General features: G+C 41.6%; 1 protein-coding gene across 1 annotated transcript; it reads left to right on the forward strand.

Moving 5' to 3' along the window:
• The first annotated feature begins 64 nt into the window (after positions 1-64).
• VSX1 (visual system homeobox 1) lies at positions 65-5,714 on the forward strand. The gene is made up of 5 exons (XM_077760150.1): positions 65-488; positions 2,326-2,404; positions 2,848-2,971; positions 3,961-4,141; positions 5,428-5,714. The coding sequence occupies exons 1-5, from the start codon at positions 65-67 to the stop codon at positions 5,712-5,714; spliced, it is 1,095 nt and encodes a 364-aa protein (XP_077616276.1).
• The last annotated feature ends 15,514 nt before the right edge of the window (positions 5,715-21,228 follow it).

Genomic DNA, 21,228 nt, shown 5'->3' on the forward strand with positions numbered 1-21,228 from the left:
TGCGATCTGTGCCCACTCCGCAAAGGTGACCTAGAGAAAGTCGAGCCTCGCCGACTGAGAGGCCATGGCATGCCGGGACGCACCTTCCGACGGGCGCTCCGGGAGCAGGGCGCTGGTGCCAGGCAGCTCCCCCCGCGGCTCGCGCCCCCGCGGCTTCGCCATCACGGATCTGCTGGGCCTGGAAGCTGAGGTGCCCGCGCCTGCCGGCCCGGGGCCAGGATCCGGCTGCGAGTCCTCCGCGGCCGCGCCCTGTACGAGTCCGGGTCTCGCGGGCTCCTGCACGGCGCGTGGGGCCCTCCCGCTGGGGCTTGGCCTTCTCCGCGGCTTCGGCGCGCAGCCGCCCGCGGCCCCTCGGGCGCCCTGCCTGCTCCTGGCAGACGTGCCGTTCCTGCCACCCGAGGCGCCTGAATCCGCGGCCCCGCAGGCCCCTGGTCGCCCGCCGCCCCCGCTCGGCAGCCAGAAGAACAGCGACAGCGTCTCGACGTCCGGTAATCAGGCCAGACCATTGGGCTCTTGCTCCTGTTTTCTCAGGCTTGGGTAACTCACCATCGTCTCACTGAGCCCCTACTCCTGTTATCCCGGATCTAAGGGAAGTCGGGACCCCAGAGCGTGGCCCGTCGGGGGAGGCGTATTCACTCAGCCTCGCTCCCTGCCCCTTGTCTTTCCCTAAATCTCGGCCTCTCCTCCGGGGCCTGGTCCCGCAGCACAGCCGGTACACTACCACTCCGTTCCGGACCTACCACGGGGGTCTCGGCGACCAAGCAGCGTTCTCTGAGGGTTTTTCCCTAGCGCCCCGCGTGAGTCTCGGCCTCTGCAAAAGGCAGAGGTCGGGGAGGCCAGGACGTACCTGTTTATCACCAGCATAGAACCCAGTACCCCACGGAGGCTCAAAGGTTTGTTCGATTGAAAGAGTGAAGAGCGCAGGGTCCGGAGGCCTGGAACTGTCCTCCCTTGGGGTGCTGAAAAGGGAGCTTAGCTACCCCGCTTTTCTCCTCGCGGTTGCCTTCCCTCCTTCCGCACATGGGAGAAAAGAAGCAACCTTGCCACTTTCATTGCAGCTATGCTCAGCATGTTGTTCCGAGCCCAGCTATTTCTTCAACTGAGTTGAGGTGCATTACGAGGAAAGAGAAGGAGGCAATGAATTTCTATAAAGAGCAAAGACCAAGATATTGAGAGATTTGGGGTGGGGATGGGGGAATAAAACGGAGAATTATACAAGAAAATGCAGACTGAGAGAAACTATATGTTAAAACCTAGAGCTGAGCATCCAGGCAGCCAAGGCAAAAAAGGTACATTGGGTCTGTCCACTGAAACTAAAAATAATGTAATAAAAGTAAGCATGCCAGTTCAGCAGGCAAGCAAATTTTCACTCAACTTAAAAAAAAAAAAAAACAACTTCATGAGTCTCTGCGTAAGATAAAATGACACTTTCTATTAGTGGTTTCATTAAAAATGCAAAAATCACCTTCATAGGATGAACTTTTTCCTCTATGGAAGGAAAAATACCACTAGATCTTGTCAAGAGTGAGTTTCCTGGATCCGCAATTGGTATAGGAGAGCAGGGAGTGCAGTTCTGACCAGGGTTATGATGTCAAACCTCAGCACCCCATTTAGAGAAATGTTGGCTTGTTGGTTAACATGAGGAGTTGGAGGCAGAAAGAAGTGGATGCATTTGGGAGCTAAGTGGGGATTCTCTATCTATGAATGGCCAAGTAGCTTCATGCAGTCTGGGGCTTGAATTCCAACTTCACCATGTACTACCTATGTGATTGTGGGCAAGTTACTTAATCTCTCTGCATCTCAGTTTCCTCATCTGTAAAAACAGAATACTAGTAGCTACCTTGGAGTTCTTTTACAAAGAATAATTGTGATAATGCACAGATGATGCTAAGCACAGTGACTGGAATATAGTGACTGCTAAAAATGCTAGTGCTTATTGTTAAATACTCACATACCCCAGCAGAATCATAATTTCAATCCTCATATTAAAATTACAAAGAAGAAAGTGAAAAATGTGTTCATCTTTAAAAATAGTTAAAAAAAGGGGCGCCTGGGTGGCTTGTCGGTTAAGCGTCCGACTTTCGCTTAGGTCATGATCTCGCAGTTCGTGGGTTCAGGCCCCGCGTCGGGCTCTGTGCTGACTGCCAGCTCAGAGCCTGGAGCCTATGTCAGAGTCTGTATCTCCCTCTCTCTCTGACCCTCCCCTGCTCATGCTGTCTCTCTCTCTCTCTCCTAGAAATAAATAAAAATATTAAAAAAAAACTAGTTAAAAAAAAAGGTAATGTGCTCACCTTTAAAGTCCTCTCTTTTATCCTGTGCTAACAGATGAGGACAGTCCATCTGAAGACAGGAGTGACCTGAAAGTGTCCCCCACGCCTGGCAAGAGGAAGAAGCGGCGGCACAGGTATACAGCCAGGCCAGTCCTCCCTGGCCCTTTCCTCAAGACACCGTATCTGAGAAAATATGGTGCTGCTGCATTATGACAGGCTCAGTGGTCTCCTGGTTGGCACATAGTAGGCATTTGGGAATATAATTCTGCTTTTCACAGGAGACTGCAGGACAATCTTTGCAGCATTTTAATGATACAATTTTGTGGACCTTTAAAATAGATTTTCTTAGAATGAGTTGATAGAATTCATCAAAGAGAAAAAATGTTAAAGAACTCTGGTTTTTTTGAACCAAACTTCTGGGCTTTCCAGAGGCGAATCATTCAGAGGTGATATGTCCAGTTATCACGAGGAGTCCTTTTAGGGTGTGGAAAAGCAGGCATGGGGTGTTCTAAGTCTGGGAAGCCTGGTAGCCTCCTGTGGACGTGTGCCCACACGTGTACTTTGGGCCTCCCTACAGGACTGTTTTCACCGCCCACCAGCTGGAAGAGCTGGAGAAGGCATTCAGCGAGGCCCACTACCCTGATGTGTACGCCCGGGAAATGCTGGCTGTGAAAACTGAGCTCCCTGAAGACCGAATACAGGTGTCTAGGGTCCCTTTTCTCTTTCCTAGAGATATCACAGAGAACATGTTTTTCTCACACACAGTGAGTCAACCCACAGCCACCTCTAGACAGCCTAACACATTCCCGTTGACACACAAACTCAGGCTCACTAGCTGCAGGTATCACAATGCTAGAGTCTTTCTGTATGTTTATTCCAAGATGTTTCCTGTAATCTGCATGTCTTTTTTCCTTTTATTTATTAATTCTTTAAAATTACACAATAATGTGTGCTGCAGCTAAAAACTACATATGTATAGATATATCTATAACTTTATCTAATCTTTGACTATCATTTCTTGAGAGAAAACAATGTAAATAGCCTGCTGTTACCTTTTCTCCACACCATCTCTGTGTATATATCTGGCTGTAAATATGTTTATATATCTATATCTATATCTATATCTATATCATCTATGTCTATACTTACACACATAGGATTTTCTGTGTAAGGTATTGAGTTATACTTCTTAACCTTTTGTTTGACAATGCACCTTGGACATTTCTCCAGGTCAGAGGATTTGCCACTAACTCACTCTTTTTTTTTTTTTAACAACTAAACAATATTCCATATTATTCCTTTATTAAGATAATATTTTTCATGAGAATTATCACCAACAGCCCAAAACCTGGGGGTTAGAAAGGACCATTGCCAGCATGAACTCTTTCTAATCAATGAAAAAATCAGGAGATATAGTAGTCTACTTCTTTATGCATTCTGAGAGAGAATACTTTACTTTTATTTCTGTCATTTCTCATTTTCTGGAAAGCCTCAGTGGAAAATGCACATTATCCCCACAATGATGAGGCCTTTTGAATTCTGAGTGAACAGGCACAGCTCCTGAAAGGTCTGGGACTTGAGTGGATAATTGGCCCTTTTTAAAACTCTCTGCTCAGGGGCACCTAGAAGCATCTTCTTTACTGTGTCTCCTCCTGTATGCTATTCTGCCTCCTATCTTGCTTCATATTAGGTCTGGTTTCAAAACCGCAGAGCCAAGTGGAGGAAGCGGGAGAAACGCTGGGGTGGCAGCAGTGTGATGGCGGAGTACGGGCTGTATGGGGCCATGGTGCGACACTGCATCCCGTTGCCGGACTCTGTCCTCAACTCCACAGAGGGTGGTCTGGTTGGTTCCTGTGCACCATGGCTTCTCGGTAAGGAAGAAGAGCCCTGTAGCCAGCAAGAGGGCCAGAGATACCGGGGGAGGGAGCAGGGTTCCCACAAAGGGCAGCCATTTGCAAAGCCAATCAATGTAAATTTACTCAGATTTGGGCCCAGAATATAACATCCAATTTTTAATTAATTTAAAGGCTTGAATTGTGGTCAATTGATTTATTTTGCATTGAAACTATGTAGACAGTGTGTGGAAAGGTCACATTAAGCCTTGGTTTTAAGAGTGAAATGATATTCTTGTAATATGTGAAATACCTTCTAAAATGTTAGAATTTTTGGAAATCATACAATTTAGTAATGAGGGCAGTGCTAAGCAGTGAAACCTGCAGGTGATTAACCACCTACATTTGGGGCTAGGCATTCTGGGTGTTTTCTGTTGTTTCCAGAGACCAATGGGCAAGGATCACACCTTGGAGGAATGAGTCACAAGTTAGCACCAGGGCTAGGTGTGTGTATGGGGAATTCTAAGTTGGTAGGGGGAGGAGGCTTTTTTGTTTAGCAAACATTTCTTTTTAGCCCCTACCCCCAGACGCTATGCTGAGACTAGAAATACCAATAGTAAATATGGTCTTGACTTTGCCCTCAAAGACTGAAGAGGCAGAATTTGGGGCAGGGAACCAAGCCCACCCCTTGGAACTTCCACAAGGAGGTCAGATGTGGGGCAGTGGTGTTCACTGGCATTTGTGGCCACATAAGAAAGTGGGCTCAGTGCTGCCAGGCACTCTTACTTCCAGAGAAGCTGGAAATCTAGCTTCAGATGTACAGTCTCCTGATTTTAAAATGTTGGCAACAATTAAATTTGAAAAATTACCGTGATAGGGGTGCCTGGGTGGCTTAGTCAGTTGAGCATCTGACTTTCGCTTAGGTCATGATCTCACGGTTCATGGGTTTGAGACCTGCGTTGGGCTCTGTGCTGACTGCCAGCTCAGAGCCTGGAGCCTATTTCAGAGTCTGTATCTCCCTCTCTGACCCTCCCCTGCTCACGCTGTCTCTCTCTCTCTCTCTCCTAGAAATAAATAAAAATATTAAAAAAAAATTACCATGATATCCAAGTAAGACACCTTTGCTGGCTGCACCCCATACACAGACATTAGATTTAACCCCTAATGGGAGTAGTTACCTAGCTGGTTCCCCTAGAGGTCCTGGAGACAGGTGCTGATGAGGGCATTTCTGATGGGATTTAGAGAACCTAGACAAGGAAGAAATTTACAAAATTGTTGAATTTGGAGATACCTATTTTTATTTTTCTCTTCTCCTTTTTTGCAAGGGATGCATAAAAAATCCACAGGGATGATAAGGAAACGAGGAAGTGAAGAAAAACTGGCAAGACTCTGGGACTCAGACAAATTCCAGGAAGGTTCTAGCCCAAGGCAGGCAGGACCCCAGAGAAGCTCAGATGAAGCCAGCCCTGAGAACAGCCTGGAAGATGTGGCCATTGATCTCTCCAGCTCTGCCCGGCAGGAGACGAAGAAAATACACCAGGGTGCCAGTGCCAGAGGATGCTCAGACTCCTCAGGGCTGGAAGGGCTCCAGCCAGGGAAGGTGGGAGCCTGAAGGTGGGCGGACAGGCCCTACCCTCAAAGGTTGTCAATGTGCTCATCCCTTATGGTATTTTCCATAAGATAACAGTTGTCTAAGGCAAGTACTCTCAAGTGGATTTCTTCTTCCATTGTCAGGGTAAAATACAATGCCACTTGCTTTAAGAAGACAGATGGATAACTTAGGGAAAAGCCCATTTCACTCTAGAATGGAAACCATTCCTTAAAGGCAGTTAATTTCATGTAAAATTTTACTTCTCTTTTGTAGAACTTTAGGAGGGAGGATTTAAAGTTCAAAAAGTATGTTTACTGCTGAGCCTCATGTTAGATTTGGTTCAATATACTGTGTAAATTAATAGGTGGTCAATGTCCTCACTCTGAATTTGAAAGTATAAATTTATTTAATCTCCAGGGAATCAGATGTCTTTATAAATAGTGAAGACCCCATACAGACATATGAATGAATTATAGTACCTTTACCTTGAACCTGGCTTTGGACTTTTCAATTTTCTCATTAGGCAATATTTTGTATTATCCTGGGTGTCGTTTGATAGGCTGTGCATATCGGAACTCAAAAACAAGAAAGAAAGCCATACTTTCCCTTCCCATCTGAAATAGCATGGGACTGTGTTTAGTATCTGTAAACAGTGTTTTAAGGTCAGACAAAGTTTCCTGGTCTTTTAAAATTTATGTTTGAAAGCACTTTAGCACCTTGGATTTTCATGAATGTTTTGTTTCCTCTATTTCCTTTGCCATTTATTTATTATTTAAGAATAAATATTGTGTGTTGTGTTTGCTTCTCAGGGCACTATTTCTGTTACACGTATGTACATCTCTCCCACCCCTCACCCCCCATTCTTACTGGACCTTTTCAATCTCAGGATGTCTATACTATTTCATTTTTCAGGCTGCAGCATGTGTCATGTGTAGCTTTGTAAACTCACATAGGATGGTGGCTGGGTCTAATTCACCTTTTAGAGTTCAAGTTCAGAGAGAGCTTAGGTTTGAGGGGGAAATGCAAAGCTTCATAAAGAAAGCAGAGCGGAGAAGGAAAAGTGTGGAGCCTGAGGGGCTTCCTCTAGAAATCAGTGCAGTCAGGCTGGGCCTGCTTCTCCCATCTCTCCAGATGAGAACACAGAGGATCCCTTCCTTAGGCCTATCTTTCTCATCCTTGTTAGTTCCATACTCTGTGGGAATTAAACATTACCTGTCCTTACTGTAGAAGCAGAAAACCATAAGCTCTACCTTCTTTTATTCGTTCTGGCTCATAAAGATTATTGCTGAATCCTGACACTGCACAGTGAAAGAGCAGGTGTTGGTGAAAACTCTAGAAGTTATGTTCTATATTTCCTGTCTAGAGTCAGTATGCCAGGCTCTAAGCCAAGTGGCCATACTTGCTCTGGACTATCTCTTGCCTTCCAGCTGGTCATAAGATTCTTGCTTCCATCTCTCCTTCTTGGTTTATCCAGGCTTGAATTTGGGGGAGAGAGCTAGTCATATACATCACACTCATAGAATAAAATATTGTGCAGCCTCTAAAATGGTAACAATAGGGCATATTGTTTCATATTTCATATTAACAAAATATTGGTGAGGAAAAACAAACTAAATAAATGCAAAGAAAAGTAAAAGTAGAAGTAAATACGTAGAGCAGAATGAAATACAAAATAACTGGTTTTATGTAAAATACATAGAAATAGTGGAGAAATTTCTGTGCAATATTATAAAGAAAAAAAACCAGGAAGAGGCAAAAGAGAAAGGGACCAGAACCAGCAATGTAGAAAATTTCAAATACATAAGAAAATACTATTCATGACTGGCAAGTATACTGATATGTTTTAAAACTCTCCCACAGATGGGCACATTTTCTGGAAAAATACATATTAACTAACATTAACTCTAGAATAAGCATGGGATTTGAAAAATCACTAACCCAAAAAAGTTAAAAAATATATATATTATAAATATAATATATAAAAACATAAACATAAATATAATATATATAAAATGGCTCTGGATCTAGATGGGGTTAGTGTGAATTCTTTACATTTTTGAAGAAGAAATAATTTTCATGATATGTAAGTTGCTGCTGAGCATAGAAAGAGGTGAAAGGGTTTCTAACCCTAACATAACCCGGATACCAAAACTTAACAAAGATAGTATAGCCAGTCTCCTCAAAACTCTCTAGTTAGCACCACTACTGGGAATGTGAAATTCCTAAATAAAGTGCCAGTGTCCAGAATTTAACAGTGTGCTGCAAACAATGTTGGACGACAGAAGGTCTATCCTAGGAATGCAAAGAGAATTTAATATTGTGAAAGAAAATTATTTAAACATTTTAGTAACAACTCAGACAAACAAAAACTATCTTAACAGATTCATTCAACAAATACTTATTTCTTTAAGAAAACTTAAAAGTAGGAATAAGAGGATGCTTATTTCAAAAACAGCATCTTAGAATTTTATAATGCACATGTACCTATAGATAAAAACACAGTCTTTGAGGTGGCTCTGTTACCTCCTTTGTAGCTGTGGATGCATTCTGATCTCTCACTTTTTTCAATCATAAAATGGGGATAATAATGGAACACTCATTTTCCCGGAAGATTAGATGGGAGGACATGAGTAATGTATTTAGCTTGGTTTCTGGCATGACAGAGAAAAAGCAAAATAATATTAGCTATCATTATGACTATTACTGGCATTCTTATTAATATCAAGACTCAAATGAGAATACTTACCACCATTATTTAACAACAAGGAATGGACTAAGTACAGGATGGAATAGTAAATAACATTTAGGAAGAGCTCCAGGAACAAAGTAGGACAGGTTTTTGGTCTTTTTTTTTTCATGTTTTCTAAGTTTTATAAAATTAGCATGTAAAAATAAAATAAATTTGTTGTTAATATTAATATCATTAAAATAGTAATACTTCTTTTTAAATTTAGGGCTAAGTTTATACTGGACAAATACTCTTTTAGGGGCACCTGGGTGGCTTAGTTGGTTGACCATCTGACTCTCGATTTTGGCTCAGGTGATGATCCCATGGCCTTGGGATCGAGACCTGCAATAGGCCTTCTCCCCTCATTCCCCCATCTCCCTAACCCCATCTGTGAGGCTTGGGTGTGGGGTCTCCTTGAGATTCTCTCTCTCTCTGCCCCTCCCTCTGCCCCTCACTCCCCCTTTCATGCTCTCTGTCTCTCAAATTAAAAACAAAAACAAAACTCTTTAAAAACACAGTGTGAAAACCTTTTTTGATGAGAAGTCTGTACTTTGCCCACATCTCCTGCTGGGTCTCGAAAGTGCCAATTTGATAATGAGGAAACAAGCAGGCATTTTATAAAAGCCCTTTTAAATCCTTACTAAAATCATGCAGCAGGTCAAATTGAAATCTGACCATAGACTGACAGCAGGACTGAATCATTTCCAGCTTTCAAGATTGTTTGCTGGCTGAAATGTAGCTGTAAAAGCCCCAAAGCAGGTTTTTAAAAATTACAATCTTAGCAAGGCCAATTTGGAAAGATTCTAATATGTCACACTCCCAGAGTCACATGCTCAGCTGGCCTAGAGTATCAGGAAGCAGCATATCAGTGCATGAGAAACATTCGTGATTTCAGGAGATATTTTCAGAAATGACAGAAGTAGGAAATATAGAAACCAATATTTTTTCCTTTGGTTTAGCCGTATAAATTCAATAAGCTATCCATACTTCATATATATATAATACATAATATGTATATATAATATATAATATATATATACACATAATATATAATATGTGTGTATATATACATACATACATAATATATAATATGTATATATATACATACATACATAATATATAATATGTATATATATATATATATATACATACATACATTTCTGAACCATTTGAGAGGAAGTTGTATACAAAATATGTCCCTATATCTTTTTTCCCCCTGGCTTTATTGGGGTATTATTGACATAGAACATTTTGTAAATGTAAGATGTACAATCTAATGATTTGATACATGTATATACTGCAAAATGTTTACTGCAATAGGTTAGTTAACACATCCTTCACTTCAGAGAATTAGCATTTGTTGTTGTTATTGTGAAACATTAAAATGCTACCCTCCAGGCAGCTGGGTGGCTCAGTCAGTTGAGTGTCCGACTTCGGCTTAGGTCATGATCTCACAGTTCATGAGTTTGAACCCTGTGTCAGGCTCTGTGCTGATAGCTAGCTCAGAGCCTGGAGCCTGTCTTCAGATTCTCTCTCTCTCTCTCTCTCTCTCTCTCTCTCTCTCTCTCTGTGTGTGTGTGTGTGTGTGTTGTGTGCGCCTCCCCTGCTTGCACTGTCTCTCTCAGAAAATAAATAAAAAAACATTAAAAAATTAAAAAAAATTTTAAAATGCTACTCTCGTAGCTACTTTCAAGTATGCAATACAGTACTGATACCTTAGATCTCCAAAATTTATTTATCCTATAACTGAAAGTTTGTACCTTTTGACCAATATCTACCTGTTTCCTCCACTCCTCTGCTCTGGCAATCACCATTCTACTCTTTGTTTCTATAAGCTTGGTGTTTTCAGATTCCACATATAAGTGAGATCATATAGTGTTTATCTTTCTCTGTATTGGTTTGCAAGCCCCTCAGGAGCTTCGTTGGTGAAAACTGAAGCCTGCAACTGTACACAGAAGACAGAAAATAAAGAGGCAGCCACTTCAAGTTGGTAGGTGGGCATTCTAATACACAAAGGGAACTTACATACAAGGCTTGTCTTGGGTGGCAGCAAAACAAATAGATTTCTGTACCCACCTGCCAGAGCTTAAAAGTTTTCACAGAGGCCTTAACTAGGTTCAGTCATACATACTGTCCAGATGGTCTCAGGACCACATTCACTTTCTCAAGGTTGTGTCCTCAAGGAAGCCTCTGGAAATGGGGAAAAACAAGTGGAATACACATTCTAAGAACAGGGGAGGGCATGAGGAGTCTCTGATTGCCAGGGTCCAGTTCATGCATGAACCAGCAGTCAAGTCACATCCCCCAACAATCTGTCTGACTTATTTCACTTAACATAACCCCTCACCCCACCAAGTCCATCCATGTTGTTTCAAAAGAAGGGATTTCCTTCTTTTTTGTGGCTGAATCCATTATATAATATATATTATACATAATATATATAACTTTCTTTAAAAATTTTTTAATGCTTTTATTTTATTTTTGAGACAGAGAAACAGAGCATGAGTGGGGGAGAGGGAGAGGGAGATACAGAATCTGAAGCAGGCTTCAGGCTCTGAGCTGTCAGCACAGAGCCCGACATAGGTTCGAACTCAAGAACTGCTAGATCATGACCTGAACTGAAGTCAGCTCTTATCTGCCTGAGCTACCCGGGTACCCCATATATTACTTTCTTTATCTGTTCGTCTGTCAGTGGACACTTAGGTTGTATCCACGACTCAGCTATTATAAATAATACTGCTATGAACATGAGGGTGAAGATATTTCTTCAAGATACTGATTTCATCTCCTTTGGATCTATCCCCAGAAGTGGGATTGTTGGATCATATGGTAGTTTTATTTTTAATTTTTGAAACAACTTCCATTCTATTTTCCATTATGGCTGTACTTGCTTCTTTATCTCTTAATACTATGTGTATTTTCTAAGAATAAGGACATTCTTTTATATAACCTGAGTAGTTATAAACTTCAGAAAATCTGAACCAATATTTTGAATATGAACACAATATTCTAAACTTGAACAGAATGCAGTATTTCTAAATTTGAATCTGACATTTTTATCTAATACAATACAGTATCAATTAGATAAAATATCTAATACTGAATTAAATACAGTATTCCAATCTGAACATGACATTTTATTTAATACAACACTGTATGATTACAATACTCTAAGTCTGAAAAAATAATACAGATTTCTAAATGTGGATACAAGCCTCTTATGTAACCCCATAGCCACATTTCAATTTTGCCAATTGGTTAAATAATGTCTTTTACAGTAATTTTCTTTTCCCATACAGAATCCAGTCTAGAATCAGGTATTACATTTAGTTGTCATGTCTCTTCAATCTGGAACATTCCTCAGCCTTTCATTGTCTTTCGTGACATTGATACTTTTGAAGCACACAAATCAGTTTGGATCTGTTTAACGCATCTTCGTGAGTAGATTTCAGGTTTCGGTGGGACTATCCCTGATGTGAGCAGCTGACAGGATTAGAAGACTGGCTGAGGAGAAAGGATGCAGGTGGGAGACAGGCAGGCAGGGGCTCCTGTTACCTGCTATACATCCACTTGCATTATTTGAGCTTTTAATGAGGACACATAATTACTTTATAACAATTTTTTAAGATTGTATTTTTAAGTAACCTCTACACCCAACATGGGGCTTGAACTTACAACCCCGAAATCAAGAGACGCAGACTCCACTGACTGAGACAGCCAGGTGCCCCAACAATTTTTTTCAAACTAAGGGAAACTTATGTTGAAAGAAACATATTTTGGAGGTAGGTGGGCATGCTAATTGTTTTTCAAATCCTTTGAGGAGGTCAAAGAGACCTAAGGAAGGCTACACATGATCTAAGGAAGAATCTTCTCTATTGAGAAGAGTAAATCACTTTCCATTTACTCAGGCATTTTGCAACTCTTGCAGGTGGTGTCCTAGGAATTCAAATCATAAGTGCTTTGAAGGTTAGGATACCTAGACTTTCTGCTCTGCATTTCCATATTGCTGGGCTCATGCTGCGCACATAATGGCAGCTTATGAACTCTGGGCCATTGGTTCAGATATTGCTTTTGAGATTCTTTGACCTCACTTTGGATGCTGAGTAAGGGCCTCAAAGGTTTTCAGCATTCTGGGATTGGGACCAAGGGTTTGTAATGGGTGTAGTGATTTCCCTAGCAGCTCTAAGATCTGACTCTTCAAGAATTGTTGTGAGATACTCTCCCAATTTTAACTTCGGTTCATCTAGGCCCCTCTTTATAGGATTTTATCAGATAGCACGCAAGCTGCTTCAAACTCTGTTTTGGTGCATGAACACCTTTAGCTTTTTGCCCCTCTGGAGAATTTCTCATGAAGCTTTGTTCTGCCTAAATAAACATGCCAATTTCCCTTTGTCATCCCTTATGATCCCCTTTCCAGATTCACCACCTGCTGGCCTCCCAGATATGCAAAGTTTCAACAACTTTAAAACGAGGGCATTGATTTCCCAGGTGGTTGTATTCTTTCCCACATCTGGTACCTGGTTAGTGAGAGTAAAACCAAATTTGTGACATCCAGGTCCAACATACAGATGTAGGAATCTGCTTTTTCAGAATCATCTCTCCATATTAAAGGGCTTTATCCATCCTCTCAAGTACTTCTACAGCACTCAGGATGGAACTATAGATACCTGTGGCACTATTCTCACTTTTTTGGATATCCCCTTTCCTTAAAAGTTCACTCAAGGCTGGTTCTTTTATAAAAGTTTTTTAAAACAGATTTTTATTTATTATTGAAAGACAGAGAGAGAGAGAGAGAGCATGAGCATGGAAAGAGCATGGGAAGGCCGAGAGAGGGGGAGACACGGAATCTAAAGGAGGCTCCAGGTTCTGAACTATCAGCACAGAGCCCGATGTAGGGCACAAACTCACAAACTGCAAGATCATGACCTGAGCTGAAGTCAGACACTTAACCTACTGAGCCACCCAGGCACCCCTCACTCAAAGGGTGATTCTTTTTTCTCTTTCTTCTATGAAAGAAATAAAGAAAGAAAGAGAAAAAAGAAAGAAGGAGGGGGAAAGAAAGAGAGAAAGAAAGAAAGAAAGAAAGAAAGAAAGAAAGAAAGAAAGAAAGAAAGAAAGAAAGAAGGAAGGAAGGAAGGAAGGAAAGAAGGAAGGAAGGAAAGGAGGGAGGGAGAGAGGGAGGGAAAGAAGAAGAAGAAAGGAAGAAAGGAAGGAAAGAAAGAAGGAAAGAAGGAAGGAAGAAAAGAAAGAAAAAAGGCAGGTGGAAAAAAAAAAACACCCAAACAAACAAACCCAAAACCTACATAAGCATCACAAGTTTACACACTGGTGCCACCTATTGGCAAGCATATTGATATGCTTTTGCCTTGCTTATAGCTTAATAGCCATCAAAATTCATAGCTTGAACATTTTTATGTGAAGTACTTTCTATGTTTTTCTACCTTCATCTTTCTAACACACCTTCTAAATCACCAGCTGGGGAAGTCTCCACTTAGACTGCTGATCTTTGAAATGTTTCTGAACACATAATTGCCACTTTGCTAGTTCAGCCTTGCATAACCATTTTAGGACTTCTCTGTCACTCTCTTCTACCCAAGGCCACCTGCACTACCTCTTTTCTCTTTCTCTCTTCAACACATTGTCAGTTTTGTACAGTGACTGAAGTTGTATTAAATCCTGAGCAAAGAGACTAGGGATGTAGCTGAGTATGGGAGGTGGGAGAGAGTCTGGGATTTCTTTAAATGTCATGTGTAGGGAGATTGTGACGGGATTGGAATTCCATAAAAATAACCAGTGTAAGGCCAATATTGCAAGGAAGCATGTGTGTTCGTGTGTGTGTGTGTGTGTGTGTGTGTGTGTAGAAATCCATTTCTTTTACCAAGTAATACAATGAAAAGTCCTTCAAGAAATTTCTGATTGAGATACTCCTGTGCCCCACATTACATGTTCTTGAACATCTCTTACTTTGGCTGCATCCACTGGCTTTGTAAGTCTGGGTGCTGTATTGAATATCTCTTGCTTTCTGCCTGAGATTCTGGGACATTGAGGCACAGATCTTTCTGGGAGTCCACATGGTACTTCAAGAACTGCAAAGAATCACAACTCATGACCAGTGGAGGGGTGGAATCCTTGTGGATGAATGCTCTCCTTTTCACCTCTGCAATGGGCAACTCTACCTTGTGTTCTACCAAGCAACTTGAAAGTCTTGGTGGATCCATCTCTCATGGCCCACAGGGGTGACAAACAGGAGAATGGACTCTTGCTGTGGCATTTCCCTCCTTCTTGCTCTGTCTTGTATTTCTCGATCACCACTCCTCTCCTTTCCTTGGATGTCTTCTCAAGCCAAGCCACCTGTCACAAGCCTTCAAGGGCCTTAGGTGAGGTGGGGTAGGACAACATCCTACCCATGACAGAGTGTAGTGGAAACTGAAAGAACTCCTATGATCTAAAATTCCACCTGCACACACAAACTGGTTTTACTGAATTCAATTTTGTAAACAAAGCTTGAATCCAATCAAAGAGCAATTTTGGTAAATCTAAATGATATCCAGTCATTGTCCCAATTTTTATGAGGTGTTTTTAGGATTGTGTATGCATGGCCTGAAAATCATGAGAGTCCATTTGTTAGTTTCTCCTTGTATTTCTGTCAATTTTTATTTTATGTTTTGGAGTTGTATTTTTAAGTGTACATAAGTTAAGAATTCCTGATGACCATTTACCATATGTAATTTCCCTCCTATTTTTAATTACTGTTCATTTGGTCTAATATTTAATTCATATTCATTTGGTAAATATTTTCCATGCTTTAATTATCAATATTTCCATATATTTACATTTTAGACTGAGATAAATTTTTCAAAAAGTATCTAGTTGGGATTTTTATCCATTCCAAGAATCTTTGTCTTTAATAAGAGAATTTACCTATTTGCATAGTATACGATTATTGACCTTTTTGAATTTATTTTCACTAATTTATTTTATGTGTATTTAAAAACATTTTCCACCTTTTCTTTCATTTCTTTTAAATTTGTTTCTCCTTTCTTTCAATTTCTCAGATTGCTCAGACTTTCTTACTCCATTTTCCCTGCTACTAGATTAGAAATTATAGATTCTGTTTTCATCTGTGGTTAATCTAGAAATTGTAACAGGCATATTTATTTAAATTTAAAACTCTCCTAACCATGGGAAGAATTATAGAATGCTACTCCCATCAACTTCTACACTCTTGGTGTTCAGGATTTTGTTTCTATCTCATTTATTAACTCCACCATGTAGACATTGTTGCAATTTCATATTGATAATGTTTGTTTTAATTTAACCACAAGTGTAATGATTTCCTTGCTCATCTTTTTGCATTTCAGATCTTCCTTTGAGGCTAAATTCTCTTCCTTCTGAAGTAATTCATTAGTAAGGGGACAGAGTGGAGAACTCAGTTTTTGTTTTGTACTTGTACTTGTTCTTGAAAAATGATTTCACTAACTACACTATTTGTAGTTGACAATTATTTTCCTGTAATACTTCATTTATTTAATTTTTTTTTAATTTCTGAGAGAGAGAGAGAGAGAGCGAGCGTGAGTGTGAGCAGGGGAATGTCAGAGAGAGAGGGAGACACAGAATCTGAAGCAGGCTCCAGGCTCTGAGCTGTCAGCACAGAGGCCGATGCAAAGTTCAAACCCACAGACTGTGAGATCATGACCTGAGACGAAGTCGGACACTCAACCAACTGAGCCACCCAGGCGCCCCTACTTTATTTTTTTTTAATTATTTATTTTGAGAGAGACAGAGACAGCATGAGTGGGGAAGGGGCAGAAAGAGAGGGAGAAATAGAATCCCAAGTTGGTTCCACACTGTCAGCATGGATCCTGTAATACTTTAAAGATATTCCTCCTTTGCACATGTACCCCAATGTTCATAGCAGCACTCTCCACAATAGCTAAAACATGGAAAGAGCCGAAGTGTCCANTCCTCTTTTGCCAACTGTCAATCTAATTACCATTCCTGTGCAGATGATCCACCTTTTCTTTCTGTTTTTATGACCTGCTGTTTGTTTTGTCCTTTTCTTTCTGTTTTTATGACCTGCTGTTTGTTTTGTCCTTGGTTTCTGACAGTTTTACTATGATGTGTGTAGGTGTTGATTTTATTTTATTTAACTGGCTTAGAATTTGGGCACTTTAGCAGTTGAGTATTGTCTTTCATTAATTCTGGAAAATGTGAAGCTTTTAAGTCACTGAATATTGCCTCTTCTCACTGTCTCCTCTGAAACTCCAAGTGTGTGTGTGTGTGTGTGTGTGTGTGTGTGTGTGTGTTCCACACTCCATATCTTGCATGCTCTTTTCCAAATTTACTATCCTTTTGACTCTGTGATACAATGTCGATTTAATGGGGGGAACTTTAATTAATTAATTCATAGCTATTACTCATATGATGTTTGGATATATACCCCTTGATGTTGTTTTATATTTTCTAATTTACCATTCTTGCTTGTTCTTTTCCCATCTTACCCATTTCTGCTTTTTTTTTTTGATTGGCCAAATTTTGTTCCATTTTCTTAACCAATGCTACATTTCCTATTTTTAGTTTTCTAGACTTGTTTCTAATTTCTAAGAACATACTCTATGTGTGTTTTGGGCTGTAGTTTCTTCCCAAAATTCCACCATTTGTCTCCTATCTGCCAGGGGCTCCTCCTTAAGATTTCTCTTCAACCAGTTGTTATGGGCTAAATGTTTATTTATTATTATTTTTTTTTTTACAAATAGTTTATTGTCAAGTTGGTTTCCATATAACACCCAGTGCTCATCCCCATAAGTGCCCTCCCCCATGCCCATCTCCCCGCTCACCCCTCACACCCATCAGTCCTCAGTTTGTTCTCAGCATTCAAGAGTCTCATGGTTTGTCTCTCTTCCCCTCTCCCACTATTTCCCCCTTTTTTCTCCCCGCGGTCCTCCGTTAAGTTCCTCCTAATCCTCCTATATGTGCAAACATATGGTATTTGTCCTTCCCTGTCTGACTTATTTCACATGGACTAAATGTTTATATGTCTCCAAAACTTGAGACCCTACCCCCAGGGTGATGACATTAAGAGGCAGGGCCTTTAGGAGAGGCTGAGATCATGAGGGTGAAGCCCCCATGATCAGTTTTAGTGCTCTTGTGAAAGAGACCCCCCGAGAGTCTCTCGCCCCTTCCACCATGTGAGGATACAGTGAAATGATGGTTGTCCATGAATGAGGAAGAGGGTTCTTTCCACCAGACACTGAATCTGCTGGCACCTTGTCTTGGATTTCCTAGCCTCCAGAACAATGAGAAATTAAATTTTGTGTTGAAGTCACCCAGTTGGTGGCACTTGTTATAGCAGCTGAAATGGACTAAGACATGAAGTCTATCTTTTCTCATTTTATCAAAATTTTAAATAAATTATTTCAGTTATTTCATATACCTAGTCTACCACCTTGATCTCCCCCACCTCCTTGGTCATATATAACAGATGTCTCATTTTCTTAACCAGAGTTTTTGTCCCTTGAGTTCAGGGCTACCACACTGCCTTGTACATAGTCAGTCTTTGTTCATGAACTCACTAAAGAGACAAAGGCTATTTCAAGAGATGTTGTTATTCAGGATATATTTCTGGACTTTGAAGGTGACATAATTTTAAGAAATGTGTTTTGTTGTGTTCTTCTGGTTGACCTGTCCTGTAGATTATAATCATTAGGTTTCCCAGTCAGGATAGGAAGTAACTGTAAAGGTACATGTAGACTCCCTATAAAAAAGAATGAAATCTTGTCATTTGTAATAACATAGATAGATCTATAGTGTGAATAACATCAGTCAGAAAGACAAATACCATATGGTTTCACTCATATGTGGAATTTAAGAAACGAAACANTTCTTAACTACAGAAAACAAACTGATGGTTACCAGAGAGGAGGGAGGTTGGGGGTTGTGTGAAATAAATGTTAGGGATTAAAGAGTACACTTATGATGGAAAAAAGTTAAATGTAGAATCTATCACCAGGTGGCAGTGTTGAACACCTTTAAATTTCTCAAAATTCGTGCTGTCAGAAATTCGAGACTAGTTTTGTATTTTCTATCACTGATTTTTCCATCTAATCAATCAATAAACATTCTCCTGGATACTTAACTGGTGCTTTCAGGATCGGGGACCTGTTTAATCTCTTTGGAATCCACAGGGACCGACCCAGAGAAAGCACTGTCCCTCTCAGGCAGTCAGCAAATGTTTGCTGACTGACCTCTTTCCTTTTTATTTTTTTATGTATTTATTTTATTTTGAGAGGCAGAGACAGAGAGCGAGTGGGGGAGGGGCAGAGAGGGAGGGAGACACAGAATCTGAAGCAGGCTCCAGGCTCTGAGCTGTCAGCGCAGAGCCTGACACAGGGCTCGAACCTACAGACTGTGAGGTCATGACCTGAGCTGAAGTCAGACACTTAACTGACTGAGCCACCCAGGCGCCCCTGGCTGACCTCTTTCCTGCCATAGTCTTTGTCTCAAAGCTGGCTTGTATGTAAACCCTTACACTTGGGTTGATTGAGCTAAGAGGCTGGAGAGCCCATGGAGATATTCCCGAGGCCAGAGCAGAGATGGCAAGAGTAGTTTCAGCTGCCATTGCCCTCTCAGGGCAGGAAAAGGGGCCCAATTGCTTAGACCTGACCAAAGACTTCTACCTAGTTTGCCTTCCTCTTTTGTAGACTCTTGCATCAGAGGAGCCAAGCACCTAAGGTGACCACTGCCAGACAAGCGTCTGAGCAGATACCTTTTGCACTGAGACCATGAATGGGACGGAGGCTGGGGGGAGCATTAGGATCTTTGCCTAGGAGTGAGTGGACTCTACAGACTTCTGCCAGATGATGAAAACATAGGATAAACCATGAGGACAAATGGCTACAAGGCCTTCCTGGCACATGAGGAAATCCACATACTGTTCAGGATGACTGTCCTGGTTTAAAAGTTGGCTTCTCTGAGCAGTGTTGCACTTGGCTATCTCATTTGCTTTGCCCTCTGGAGTATAAATAAGCCTCCTCCTCCTCCTGTTACCTTCCCACTAGTCACCATTTGAACTCAAAGAAAACTCCAAGAGTGTGCTGAGAGCACTTTCCATAGCTGTCCACTCCCTCAATATTTTGTTTTATGTAAGTTAAAATACAAACCTTCCAGGAAGAACTGACTGCCATTCTTGGAAGCTGCTGGATCAGAAACCCATCATCGTAAACCTTGATTACACTTCTGCCCAGAATAAAGTCGATTCTAGTTGGGCAGCTTTAAAGGAAACTGAAAACAGTGCTCCTGACTGCATCACTCATGTGTGAGCTGAGGCAGGTGTGATGTCTCCACTGGAGCCCTAAAGTAGTGTGAGAAACAGTGGCTGCCCTGATCCCATGGGGGAAGTGCCCATCAAGCTGGCTGGGGCAGTCTACTGAGTTGGAAGCCAAAGAAAGATGAGGAATAGGGAGGGATAGGGAATGAGACTCACAAAGCTGAAGTGCAACAGTCCTTAAATATATCATGGAGTTCTCCATACTGGCAGAAGCTGTGGTTTCATTGAAACAGAAAAAAAAAAACAAAAACCAACCTTTTGGTTATTAAATCTGGCATCTTCTTATGAGGACAAATACACCACTTGGAATTTTAATTTTTTTATAGTTTATTTTTGAGACAGAGAGAGAGCATGAGCGTGGACGGGGCAAAGAGAGAGGGAGACACAGAACCTGAAACAGGCTCCAGGCTCTGAGCTGCCAGAACCCAACACGGGGCTCAAACCCACAAACCGTGAGATCATGACCTGAGCCAAAGTCTAACTCTTAACCAACTGAGCCACGCAGGCGCCCCTTCCACTTGGAATTTTAGAGCTAAAGGATTCAGAACTTACTATATTTGCTCATTTTGTAGATAAGAAACCTGAGGTCTAGAGACATCAGGGGACTTGGCACATGGTGGGCTGGGGGAAGAACTGAAGATATAGTCCAGGTCTCCTGGCACCCTGTCCAACACTGTCTGTCTACTCAGCTTCCTCAAGGGCTGCTGAACAAGGAAGCCAGGGTTTGATTCATGGGTGATGGTGCCCAATGGCTCAAAGTTCTTATCGTTTGACCTTTGGAGGGACCGTCATGTGTCTTATGTGATCACCACTAATAATGTTATCCAGGCCTTGGGTGAGAGCAGGCAGTGCTGTTGCTACAGCAAGGGTGTCCACTCAGGAGAGGCAGCTCTGAGACCGAGGAGAGCGTACATGGGTGCAGGGAGCCTTGCTCTGACTCCCCTTGGCCCCCTGAACCCCAGCAGTTAGAAGGTTGGTTCTTCCAGCTATCAGTGACTACCAGACACAGAGATGTCATTGTCTTCATTGACGATGCTTTTGACCATGTGGGCTTGTGTGTGTGAGGGGGAGGGTGGTCTCATGGAGGTGAACCCAAGAGTGAAAGTCCTTTCTGTGGGTTTGTGGATAAATGACACCCCTAGCTTTTCATACTCATGGATGCCTAGATAATTTCCAGGGCTTGGTGTTGATGAAATTGAGTTAGTATATTACTAGAACTGACAGAGAACAAACCCCGCCACAATGTCTGGCTGCTTTACATGCGGCACTGCCTACAGATGCGGGGGGGGGGGGTCCCCATCTCCAGGAGGACACTCGGCTGCCAGCCCAGTACCACCTAGAGGCTATCCTGGTTTTCACCTCCTGTCTGTCTTGTTCTTTGGTGGTGAGCCCTCTGGCTCTGTGGTTGCTGTGCATGTTGGGTTAATCCCACAGGGCAGATGCAAAGTAAGCCCCAGCTTCCTATGGGAAACCTCTCAGGC

This window comes from Crocuta crocuta, unplaced genomic scaffold (genome assembly GCF_008692635.1).
Source record: "Crocuta crocuta isolate KB4526 unplaced genomic scaffold, BGI_CrCroc_1.0 scaffold23, whole genome shotgun sequence".
NCBI classification, from domain to species: domain Eukaryota; kingdom Metazoa; phylum Chordata; class Mammalia; order Carnivora; family Hyaenidae; genus Crocuta; species Crocuta crocuta.